Below are 13,060 nucleotides of genomic sequence, written 5' to 3' on the forward strand. Positions count from 1 at the left end.
ATGCAAGTGAGGAGAGGGGTGGATAATGGACCGAATTTAAACAACATGAACTCTAAATTACATGCAAATACATCAAAAGATGCAACAAATTTTATTGTTGCAACTTCAACAATGTATTTTCATCAAACCTGAATCCAGCCATCTCTGCCTCCTTGCAAATATCCTTGCACTTAGCCACCCTTCCAGAAGCCATATAAATTTTGATCAAGCTGCAGTATATGTCAAAATTTGGACTGAAACCTGCTTCCTTAAGTTTAGAGAAATAGCGTACAGCCCTTGGGAGATCGTTCAAAGCAACAAAGAGCTTAATCACCACACGATAAGCTGGAAGATCAAAAAGGCAATTTGAAGCCTCCATTTCCCATAGCATGGCTAATGCCTCTCTATATTTGTTCGCTGAATAACGACAGTGAATCATAGTAGTATACATAACTACACTTGGATTACCACCCGATTCCCTGAACCAATCATATAGCCCCTCCACGATCTCAAATCTTCTGAGCCTAATGCAAATCTTCATGATAGCTGTACAGTCTTGTGGTGTCAAATTCAGATCATCTCTCACAGCAAGCTCCTCTAACAACACCAAGACAAGTGTGCTTTTATCAGGATCCTTACCAAGCTCCAAGATTAGCTTCGCATACACCCCAGTATCAAGCACTCTGTTAGATTCCTTAGCCATTGAAAGAAGCTTCAAAGCAAGCTTCAGGCGTCCTCCTTTAATACAACCCCTTAACATTGCTTCATACACACTCCGACTAGCCAAGCCAGTGAATTTTTCCAAATCAAATGGCACTTTTAACTCATTTGATCCCGCCAGAACTTCAATGGTAGAAGCAAGAATATGATCATCTGGGAAAAGATGGGGTTGTTTCTTCACCCAGCAGAATGTTTCCAGAGCTCTCTCTGGAAGTCCCAAGTAACCCAACTCTCGGACTGTCAATGACAATGATCCTTTCCGAAGAAAAGGACTCCATTTACTTAGAACCATCGATACATTTTCCTCAATTGGAAGGCCTTGAATTTCTCTGGCCAAACCAATCAAGAAAGTGGGATTCTTGTACACTTGCTTCGAAACAGATTCCCTTGAACAGTTCTTGAATCTTTTCGGTGTAGGAAGTCCTAAAGGCCGAATCTTGTAAGGAAGGGGCAAAGGTAAAGGCCTCTCTCTATCCAATTTTCCAGGCTTCTGAGGGATCCTCCCTTTAAAAAGAGACGAAATCGCTTCCATCTCATCCGATTCCCATAGAATTCCATCCGAAGAATCCACACTTACAACTCCCTCATCATCATCATCAGTTAAAATATCAAGATTTGGTTTCTGAGTCATTTCTTCTTCATCCTCGTACAAGACCCTTTGGAAGGTATTGTCCACTTCAGGTGGGAGCTTGGGTCGTCGAGGATTTCTGTGGTTAGCTTTGTTACTTGATACAGCCATGGAAACAACTCTTCTTCCAAAACTTGAAGAAGCAGCTGTACTGGTGGTTAGACTAGTATGGTAGACAGAATATGTGGATAAAGACCAAGGAAAGGACTCATAGGTGGTCGAGAACATGCAACAATTCCTGCTGAGCATTTGGTCGAACATTTGGTGGGCATGGATGAGGGAGAAACTGTAGAGATTCGGAACAATAAAGTTCTGTTACAAGAGGGAACAAAAAGGAGGGAGTTTAGTTTTTATTCTTCCTAATTTAAACATAAATTTGATTGAATTGTTGTTTTATATCATTTCATCATATATGATTTTGTTCAATATTGTATCATCAGTCTATCACCTAATTGTTTGTGAATGTAGCTCGTGAATAAACTACTAATTTTTATTTTTTTGGTTACATTTAATCTACTCAAGAGAGAAACAGATTGTTAAGCTATAACAATGGAGATTCACAAAGCTGAGTCATGGAGTGAAACACAGAACAAAGCTGAAGAAAGTATTTCTTTTACTTGAAGTAATTGCCTCAACTACAAAATATCTGAACTGCTGCTATTTATATAGCTGCTAACTGCGTAATCTAGTTACTAAATAACAAACTCTAATAAACTAGATGTCAGCTGGACACTTGTAACTAACTAGTAGTGATGATATACTGAACACCCCTCCTCAAACTGGTAGGTGAAAAAAATATCTGTCACACCTAGTTTAGACAGTAGATAAGCATGTTGTGTTTTTCCTAGACTTTTAGTGAGAAGATCTGCTAGTTGTTCTTTTGTGGGCATGTGGATAGTTTTGATCATCCCTTGTAGTAGTTTTTCTCTAACAAAGTAACAATCAATGTCAAAATGTTTTGTTCTTTCATGGAAGATTGGATTTGCTGCAATTTGTATGGCTGCTTTGCTGTCACACAATAGAGACACTGGTTGTTGGATTTGTACTCCTAATTCTTTATATAAACTAATAAGCCAAGTGATCTTAGCAACAACTGAAGCCATACTTTGAAATAGACACTAATGCATCTCCAAACTTCACTAAGTACTATATGATTGACCTCCTGGTTTGCAAACAAGTGTCCCAATTTGAGTCACAGAATGCAGTCAACACATCTGAGTTCTGAGATGGCATAAACAGTCCTAATCCAGGGGATGACTTTATGTATTTTACCACCCTGATAGCATCTTTCCTATGACACTCTTTAGATGCATGCATTTGCTGACTTAAGACTTGTATTGCAAAGAAGATATCTACTCTTGTTATAGCCAAGTATAACAATCTTCCTGCTAATCTCAGGTGTTTTTCCAATGTCTTTCATTGGTTGTCATCTGATTCACCTTTTGATCCTTGCACATGAGAGTCATATTCAATTGATGTCAACCTTTGACTGGGATCAAGTGGTGCATATACAGGCTTGGCTCCACTCAATCCTAGATCAGATATAGGCTCCAAAACATATTTTCTTTGACTCATAACATACCCCTCCTTGGAGCTGGCAAACTCAATGCCAAGAAAGAATTTCAGGTGACCTAAATCTTTCATCTTAAGCTGCAGTTTAAGGTCACTTTTTGTTTGATTAATCAACTCAATACTGCTGCCAGTGATTAAGAGATCATCCACATACACTAGGACAACTGCCAACTCCTTTCCTTCTTTCTTTGTATATAGAGAATAATCATATTGGCTTTGAACAAATTCCAACTGAACAAGAGCTGTTGTCAGTTTTAGATTCCACTTTCTTGGTGCCTGCTTAATACAAGTCAAATGGCCACCTTAATTTTTGAAGACATGATTGGAGGTCATTATTTAAAGGCTCAAACTTGGTCATCCCGATGGCACAAAAATATGCAAGAAAGATTCGTTTTGAGCACAAACAAGGCCGTGTTTGGAAGATTGCTTGGAGCATCAAAGACTTGAGGACTCATGGTTTTGGACAACACTTAATAGGTCATGATTTGGTCATCTTCATTAAGGGTATTTTGGTCACTTCATTGGATCCAAATGCACTCCATGGTCACCCTACCCTTGAAGGGCATTGTTGCCATTTTGCCTTATTTTGTAATAGAATATAAATAGAACATTTTAGATTTTTTTCTCATTAGTTGTTCATTGATGTAAGACTTGGAACATGAAACCCTTTAGTTTTAGGTCTTGCAATAGCCACCACACCGAAATGAGGGCAACAAGTGTGGATATCACTTGTATTGCAATGTTGGCTTGAGACGTTGGTGTTTAGAGGAGGTAAAGTTCCTCTTGTGTCAACGTAGGAGTTAGGTTAACCGTTGTGTATAGTGTTAAGGGTCCAAGATTACCATATTCTTGGATTCTTAAGATTATACCAACCAAGGTCTAACTATCTATCCATTTTGTTTATGTTGTAATCGTTTGTTTGTGTTCTTGTAATTCAAATCCGTGTCTTGTTGTTCTTCATCTTTTGTTGTTAACATAGTTTGTTGTTAGCTATTTTTAGGTGATAAACACATCAATACATTGTGTTCTTGTTGTTGTTTGTTGAATCCGAGTGTGGTCTTCAAAAGGATCCTCAAATCTTTGAGCTTGTGGACTGATTTTGAAGTGTGTTTCGTGTTGTCCTTGTAATTCTTGTATCATTTGGTATCAAATCCATATTTGATTTTGTTCTAACAAGATCAATCTTGGGCATGAGAGTTGAAAAAAATACATAAAAAAAAGAGTTGAAAAACTGAAAAAAAAATTCCAGAAAAGGAGTAATCTGCCCGTTCTTGTTGTTCTTGGCCGATAAAGTTGATGTTCCTGTTGTTGTCTTGGCCGAGACATGTTTCTTTGTGACTAGATCTTGTAGTCTTTTGTTGTTTAGAGTGTTTCTAGTGTTGGTTTCTTTCTCACCAACACTAAAAAGTGTCCAAATCTAAGCTTGAACTTGAACTTGTTGATGTTGTTAATGTGAACAAAGTGTGGCTGATTTGATGTTGTTGTCATTCTAAGCCTTGACCGTGTTGAAGGCCTTGCTGTTGTGGAGTTGGGTGTTGGAATTTGTTGTTGTTCTTGGAGAATATTGTTGTTGTTTTTGGTGTTGTTATTGTGCTCTTCACCCTTTTCATCTTTTGTTAAAACAAAAAGTGAACATTAGATCCACAAAAGGTGAAAGACCAAGTTGTAGTACTTGTTGGTGAAAGACTTGATCACATCACTCAAAAGACTTAACCACTTTTCACCTACTTTCCTTGATTTAAGGACCTTGTTTCAAGGAGAAAGTACAAAGAAGGTCAAGTCTTGTTTTGAACTTGAAAATGAAGCTCCAAGACCAAATTTCCCTCTATTAACCAAATCCACCATTTCTAAATTGTAAATTGGTCAAGACTTGAAATTGGAGAGTAAAATTTTGACAAAACCGAGGCCAATAGTGGACTGCCACATCACTAAATTACTGTCCATGCAACATTTTGAGTTCAACTTTTAGATTTCTTAGTTTCATTTTATTGTTTCTTAGTTTCGTTTGTTGGTTTGAACACTAATTGACGACCTAGTAATCTCCTACTAGCTTGTTAGTTATTTTTTGTGCCCGTTTGTTTGTGTTAGCGTTATTTTGTGCTTTTCTTATTTTTGAATCGTAGAATTTCTTGGTTCAAGTTTGAACATTATTTCCTTGAGTCTTCAAACAAAGAATCCATTCCGACCAAGGAGTAGACTCACCCCTCGACTTATCACGAACTACAAGCCGACTTACAAAACTTGTGAATCCAAGTGTGACACGATCAAGTATGTGAGAGTGTGGTGAGGTTGTTTCGAACTAACTTGTGTTTTATTTTGTAGACTTATTTTTTTTTAGGTGCAATTACGGTGGAACCCGCGGTAGAAAGTGCTATTTTGGCTTAACTTGAAGCCATTACCCATCAATGGGAAGTGATAAATGAAAGGTTGGATCATATGGGAGTTCCAAGGGAGCAAGTGGGCTACCTGGACACATGTCAAGATGAAGACCGTAACTCATGTGAGCTACGAGGTAAAAATGTTATCCCCTACACTCATATAAACGTAGTTGTGGTTTTACCTAGTGTAGGAGTGCACGAGTCTTCATTTTGTGATACTCTTGACATTGTTAGGTCACATGTGGATCAAACTCTTGTTGTAGGTACACAAGCACTAGTTGATCCATTAGATGACTAAATTGATTCTCCTCGTGAGAATGATTTGTGTCCATCTGGTGCTACCACTTACAACTTGAATAAGGTTCCATTACCAAGTGATGAGAGTATTCACACACTAGTTGACCCTTGTGAAAAGCAAAGTGAGTCTCGTTGGTATGTGAATTGCCAATAACTAGTGAGGGTGAGTAAAATATCAACCGGGTGTAGATGATCTTGATTTGCTTGAATATTTAAAAAACCCGAGTTGTGATTGTCTTTGTGAAGATGATTTTGATTGTGGTCCTTTGGCTTCCCGTGATGGTTTGTACGTATGTGAGGACAACTCTTGTGAAAGAGAAGGTGATATGTGCTTATAAATGCCATCTACTTCGTCTTTATGTGTTTCTTATTTTGGGCAATTCCTAGTGGAAATTTTGAAACTAATAGTAAGTCCATGCATGGGAACCCTTTATTTGAAGTTGACTTATGGAACACCTTTCTCAACCCTCTTTTAGTTCATGATATTTTCAATAGTTATAAAGAGGGCTTACTTAATTTCGAGGATGACACCCTAGGGGAAAGTGAGAGTGGCCGAGACCTAAGCCCTTGGTTACGTCTCCCATTCGATCCCGGTAACTTCTTAGGGTGTGAAGGATGGATAGTTTTTGGTCGGTCCACTTGTTTGAGTGATATTTTTATATGTGTTAGGTGGACTTTACTTTCAATTAGGACACCACCCCTTGATGGTGATTCCTTTCGCCAACTCATTTGTAATTTTTTTTCTAAGTCCCTCGTGATTATAACAAAGGACGTGTGGTTATATCTCAAGTGTGTACCTCTTTGGAATGTTGATGTTGTTTATTGTACTAACTCTAACCTCATGTCATGAGGATGTGGTGCTTATTTGTCTTCTCTTTGTTCTTGCAAGGTTTGGATTCAAGGTCGAATTTTTTTCAAAGGGGGAAGGATGATACAAGTCAAATGGCCACCTTAATTTTTGAAGACATGATTGGAGGTCATCATTTAAAGGCTCAAGACTTGGTCACCCCAAGGGCACAAAAATATGCAAGGAAGACCCGTTTTGAGCACAAACAAGGCCGTGTGTAGAAGATTGCTTGGAACATCGAAGACTTGAGGACTCATGGTTTTGGAAAACACTTAATGGGTCATGATTTGGTCATCTTCATTAAGGGTATTTTGGTAACTTCATTGGGTCCAAATGCACTCCATGGTCACCCCACCCTTTAAGGGCATTGTTGTCATTTTGCCTTGTCTTGTAATAGAATATAAATAGAACATTTTAGGTCTTTTTCTCATTAGTTGTTCATTGATGTAAGACTTGGAACATGAAACACCTTTAGTTGTAGGGCTTGGAATAGCCACCACACCGAAATGAGGGCAACAAGTGTGGATATCACTTGTATTACAATGTTGGCTTGAGACGTTGGTGTTTAGAGGAGGTAAAGTTCCTCCTGTGTCAATGTAGGAGTTAAGTTAACCGTTATGTGTAGTGTTAAGGGTCCAATATTACCATATTCTTGGATAAATAACGTTATACCAACCAAGGTCTAACTATCTATCCATTTTATTTATGTTGTAATCGTTTGTTTGTGTTCTTGTAATTTAAATCCATGACTTGTTGTTCTTGTTCCATTATTGTTGTTAGCTATTTCTAGGTGATAAACACATCAATACAGTGTATTCTTGTTGTTGTTTGTTGAATCCAAGTGTGGTCTTCAAAAGGGTCCTCGTATCTTTGATTTTGTGGACTGATTTTAAAGTGTGTTTCGTGTTGTCCTTGTAATTCTTGTATCACTGCTTGAGGCCATATAATGACTTTTGTACCTTGCAGACTTTGCCAGACTCCCCAGTCTTCAAAACCCCGGTGGGATCACCATGTAAACATTTACAATAAGGTCACCATGCAAGAATGCATTATGAACATCCATATGAAAAATAGACCAGTTCTTAGCTGCAACAACTGCAGTAACGAACCTCACTGTGACCATTTTTGCCACAGGTGAGAAAGTCTCTGGGTAATCTAGACCCTCCCTTTGATTGAATCCCTTTGCAAAAAGTCGTGCCTTGTATCTTTCAACAACACCTTAGGCTAGATATTTAACTTTGAACACCCACTTACATCCTATAGCATACTTACTAGAAGGCAAATCAACAATGGACTAAGTGTTGTTCTTTTCAAGAGTAGTTATTTCTGAATGCATTGCAGCTATCTATTTAGGATCAAGAGAAGCTTCAACAAAGGAGGAGGGTTTAGGTATTGTAGAGTATGCAACTAAGGCTGTATTATGAGCTGTAGAGAGTGAATCATAGTTTACATAAGTAGACACAGGATAGAGAAGGACAAAATTTGCCTTGGAGGGTTTAGTGATATAGTCTTTGAGCCAAATAGAAGGCTTAGTATGCCTTGTAAAAGTTTTTCTCTCACTGGGCATGGAAACTGCATCTCCAGAAGTACCAGCTGAAGTATTAGCATCACAGGAATGGACTGTGGATTCAGCAATAATATCTGAAGAAATAATATCAGAAATAGGACTAGATTGAACTGGAATCACCAAAGGAAAAGTGGAGACATCTAATGGATCAAGCACTTCAGGAGAAGTAAACAGTGAAGAGGAATAAGGCATATTCTTGAAAGGATAAAACTCTTCCTCAAACACAACATCCCTGCCAATTAGAAATTCTTTGGTAGTAAAAGTATAGAGCTTGTATCCTTTTTGAAGATGAGAGTAGCTAAGAAATATTGTTGGAATAGCTCTTGCAGCAAATTTGTCAATTTTTCTCACTTTTATAGCATAAGTCACACAACTAAACACTCTAAGGTGATGAAGATATTTATAGAGAGTTTTTCCCTTAAGGACAGACGAGGACAACCTATTTATGAGATATACACTAGTCAGTACACACTCATCCAAAATCTTAAAGGAATATTGGATTGAAACCTAAGAGATCTGGTTGTATCCAAAATATGCCTATGCTTTCTTTCTACAACTCCATTCTGCTGAGGTGTGTACACACATGAACTTTGATGCAGAATACCAAGAGATTGAAGTAAATCAGATACTTGGGAGTTAAAAAATTCACACCCATTGTCAGATCTTAAGATCTTGACAGTTGTACCAAACAAATTGCTAATCATGATAAAGAAGTTTATGAGAGCTACTATCACTTCAGACTTTGAGTTGAGAAGAACTACCCAAGTATATCTTGAGCAATCATCAACCAAAGTAAGAAAGTATCTCTTACTATCTTGAGAAGGCACCTTGTAAGGGCCCCAAACATCAGCATGAAGTAAAGTAAAACAAGTACCAGTAGTAGTACTACTAAGAGGAAAAGGTTGTCTGGATTGTTTAGCCAAGGGACAAACTGTACATAGTTCACTCAATGTCTTATCAGATAATCCTGTGAAATAACTCAACTTTCTTAAAGTCATAAAAGAAACATGTCCTAATCTTTTATGCCTTAAAGACAAGTTTATTGTAGACTGAACGGAATTAGTAGAAAAACTAGCAGTAGAAGCATTATTAGATGCAGTGTTCTCATAAACTTTCTGGGATTTCAACTAATCTCCTTGAAACTTTAAGGAGCAATCTGCATACACTACATAGAGGTCATTCTCCAACTTGCCAATCCCCCTCAGTTTCCCACTGGAGATGTCCTGAAACAGGCATAAATTAGGATAAAATAGAACACAACAATTCAATTATCTTGTCAACCTTGACACAGATAGTAAATTGTACTTAAACTCAGGGATATGCAACACATCAGTGATGGTAAAACCTCCAAGAGCTTGAGAACACCCTATATTGCAAACTCTAACATGACCACCAGTTGGTAGATGAACTTCACCCTTTTTAGACTCACATAACTTGTGGTATTGTGTTAATGAACTCAAGTTACTGACCATATTTTTAGAAGTCCCAGAGTAACTATCCATTTTTCGGTTGCACTTAAGCAAGTGAAACATTTAAACATACCTGCAGATGCTACACTTGTACTACCATCACATTCGCTCTTTCTTTTGTCCATCATCTGTAGAAGTTGCTGAAACTGCTTTGGAGAAAATTGTAAAGGTTGTGGAATAGAGTAAGGCTGCAGATAAGGAGATGACATCTGCAGAAATTGTTGAGGCTGCACACATTGCTAAAAGAAAATATTAGACATGAAAGCATGAGAAGGTCTATGGAAATTGTAGTTATGAAAACCACTAGTTCCTGACTTCGTAAAAGAATGTTGAGATCTGGGATTGACTTGAGTGTGACTTGGTCTAAAACTATGAGATACTAGGCATGTCTTTTCCCAGAGGTAGCATTAACTGTAATAGGGCTAGAAACTGTTCTCTTTTTTTCTTTCCAATCTGGTGGATAACCATGAAGCGAATAACAGTGGTCACTAGTATGACCATTCCAATTACAAAAATCATAATACAAATGACAATTAGAGGATTTTTTTGACCTAGTAGTAGTAGGTCCTGATCCTTCTCGAGAGAATTTCCCCTTTCCACTGAAGAATGCCATAGCATCATGCATATCTCCAGATGGAATAGAGCTAGGATTACCAACAACATTCGACTTTCCTTGCAATCTGTGACTTTCTTCAGCTATTACTAGAGAATAGGTTTTGTTTACACTAGGTGAAGGATCTAGCATCATGATCTGACTTCTACACTGATTGTAGGATTCATTTAGGCCTAATAAGAACTATAACAAGCTCTGATAGTCAAAGTAAGCAACATAAGTCTTAGAAATTTCACATGTATAGCCAGGGCATGGCATAAGAGAATCAAATTTAGTCCACAGCTCCATTAAACATGAGAAATAGTGTGACACCGACATCATCCTTTGATTAAGAGTAGCAATTTCTTTGTGAAGATAAAAAAATTATGGATCCATCTATTTTGTCAAATCTTTTCTTTAAGTCAGTCCATACTAGTTGTGCATTACTGGCATATACAATACCACTAAGTAATTCACGACTAACAGATATCATTATCCAGGAAAGAACAACAACATTACACTTTTTCCAGAGATCATGTAAGGATGAATCAAATTTGTATTTGGAACTTTGTCCATTCACAAAACCTAACTTTTCTTTGTTGGTTTTTAAAACAAAAAGATGAAGCAGCGAAAAAGGGGTTAAAATGACTCTCACTGGATTGAAATCTTTCAATAGCTTTCGATAAGTTTATTGAGCATTGAGGGCCTTAAATAGCCAACATAAAATAAAAATCAGCATAATTTGAATTTCAAAATAATCTAAAATATCTCAACAACTAAAACAACCTAATCCAGAATTTAAAATTCAAACTCATCTTAATTCTAAACAACTTATTAACTAAAATTTACTGCAGTAACTAAATTAATTTTCAACACTCCTCCTTTGGTTTAGTTACTGCAATTTAAAAAAGTCACTCTTCCTCAATTTCTGCTTCCGCAAATTGTACTTGAGGATTGTTTTTAAGCTTACACACTTTTGTAACATGACTGCTTGTTTGCAATTTCCACAGATTGCATCAGGTCTCTACCAACAAAAATTCTCGAAGTATGTTTTCCTTTTGCAGTGTCTGCAAAAAGGATAATTAACTTTTTTTTTGTTTTGTGCATAAAAAGCACTCTCAGTAACATTGTCTTGTCTGAAGGCTCTTCTTTGCTCTTGTGCTTGAAGAGAACTTATTAGTTCTTCAACAGAGATGGTAAAGAGATCTCTAGACTCTTCCAGAGATGAGATTTTAGACTCGAATCTCTCCGAAATTATCACAAGAATTTTTTCTACTACTCTTTCATCTTTGAAATCCTCACCAAACAACCTGATTTTACCGACAAGCAAAGAAATCTTGTCAGAATACTTGGCAATAGTTTCATCTTCTTGCATCCTAAGAGATTCAATATCCCTTTTCAAATTCAAAATTTGCATTTGTCCAACTCGGTCACTTCCTTGATATTCCTTTTTTAGTTTTTCCCAAGCTTCATTTGTTGTCTCACAAGCAATAATTTTAGAAAAACTCGAATTCGCAATTGAATTTTGAATTACAGTTTTGGCTTTGAATTTTTTGAGCTTTTCATCAAAATGATATTTAATCTGAGCAACGGTAGAATTTTCAGGGAGTGGTTGTAATGGTGTATTTTTCGCTACCACTTCCCACAGATCATAGGCTTGAAGATATGATTTTATTTTCACTGACCAAATTTGGTAGTTTTCGCCAGTGAAAATTTTTAGGGCATTCAATTAGAGATTGTTGCTTGACATCTTTTTGGTTGAAAATAATCCTATGCTTTGAAAATAAGCACGAGTTGAAAATGGTAGCTCTGGCGGGTTAAAATGGGTAACCCTTACAAGTTAAAAAATGATATGGTAGTGCTTTGGAAGAATTCACAGATCCTGTAAGATCAATGAATCTCTGATACCACTGTTGGTTTTTTAAAAAAGAAGATGGAGCAATGAAAAAGGGGTTAAAATGACTCTCACTGGATTGAAATCTTCCAATAGCTTTCAATAAGTTTATTGAGCATTGAGGGCCTTTAAATAGCCAACATAAAACAAAAATTAGCATAATTTGAATTTCAAAATAATCTAAAATATCTCAACAACTAAAACAACCTAATCTAAAATTTAAAATTCAAACTCATCTTAATTCTAAACAACTTATTAACTAAAATTTATTGCAGTAACTAAATCAATTTTCAACATCCTTTACCAAGCAAGCCTATCTTCATTGATCGACTCCACAAAGTGTAATTCTCAGATCCAGTTAATTAAATTAAAACAAGGGAACTGCCTGGAGTGTCACATGCATGGAGATGCAATGGATGATGAGAATCGATCATTGTTTCACCTCCATTTCCCAAACTAGTTGTGGTTTCTGTTGTAATTGCCATTGATGAGTGCGGAGTCAACAAACAAATTTCCATTGAAGCAAACAATCCACGACAATTGGAACAATCGCAATTCCTAACTGTTTCTCGATCGATGCAACAACCCAGTCACAAGTTTTTTTCGTGCACAGAAAACAGAGGAACTCAATTGCAAGCGAATTAGGGACTCCGAGTAACGACCGCTGTCTCTGATACCATGTTAAGCTATAACAATGGAGATTCACATAGCTGAATCATGGATTGAAACAGAGAACAAAGTTGAAGAAAGTATTTCTTTTACTCTTTTGAAGATTTTGCCTCAACTATAAAATATCTGAACTGCTGTTATTTATATTGCTGCTAACTGCCTAGTCAAGTCAAGTTAACTTAACCAACTGAGTAACTAATTAACAAACTCTAACAAACTAGATGTCAGTTGTACACTTGTAGCTAACTAGTAGTGCTGATATACTGAACATAGATACATTTCATTAAGCCTAGTGTAAAATACATATGTGGCTTGATTAAATTTTGTTTCAATTGAACATCTTGTTCTACTGTGTATATCATAAACAACATGCACAAACTGAAATAATTAAAGTGCATGATGTTAAACACATCTTAAAGTAAAAAATAAATCAATTAAAACATGTCAT

The 13,060-nt window shown here is 36.7% G+C and overlaps 3 protein-coding genes across 3 annotated transcripts in view; 1 reads left to right on the top strand and 2 right to left on the bottom strand.

The window, feature by feature from the left end:
- Positions 1-100, top strand: part of LOC107859047 (LRR receptor-like serine/threonine-protein kinase GHR1) — a gene marked incomplete in the record, with an annotated part of 6,794 nt that extends 6,694 nt beyond the window's left edge. Inside the window, 1 exon segment of the mRNA XM_016703926.2 lies at positions 1-100.
- On the bottom strand, positions 20-2,168 carry LOC107859052 (pentatricopeptide repeat-containing protein At2g01860). Its single transcript, XM_016703930.2, has one exon. It carries the CDS (start codon positions 1,586-1,588, stop codon positions 92-94), a length of 1,497 nt encoding a protein of 498 aa, XP_016559416.2. The 5' UTR covers positions 1,589-2,168; the 3' UTR covers positions 20-91.
- Positions 2,169-7,766: 5,598 nt separating this feature from the next.
- The window catches only part of LOC107859048, an 11,471-nt gene continuing 6,177 nt past the window's right edge, over positions 7,767-13,060 (bottom strand). Inside the window, exons 7-10 of the mRNA XM_016703927.2 lie at positions 11,137-11,729; positions 9,531-9,684; positions 8,640-8,955; positions 7,767-8,220 (exon numbers count right to left, since the gene is read on the bottom strand). Of these exons, the coding sequence (XP_016559413.2) occupies positions 7,767-8,220; positions 8,640-8,955; positions 9,531-9,684; positions 11,137-11,729 (1,517 nt within the window). The remainder of the gene's footprint in view (positions 8,221-8,639; positions 8,956-9,530; positions 9,685-11,136; positions 11,730-13,060) is intronic.

The sequence above is a fragment of the Capsicum annuum genome, unplaced genomic scaffold, assembly GCF_002878395.1.
Source record: "Capsicum annuum cultivar UCD-10X-F1 unplaced genomic scaffold, UCD10Xv1.1 ctg3710, whole genome shotgun sequence".
NCBI classification, from domain to species: Eukaryota; Viridiplantae; Streptophyta; class Magnoliopsida; order Solanales; family Solanaceae; genus Capsicum; species Capsicum annuum.

Excerpts from the sequence above, each read along its gene's own strand:
- LOC107859052 (XM_016703930.2), bottom strand. The coding sequence starts at position 1,588 with ATGTTCGACCAAATGCTCAGCAGGAATTGTTGCATGTTCTCGACCACC.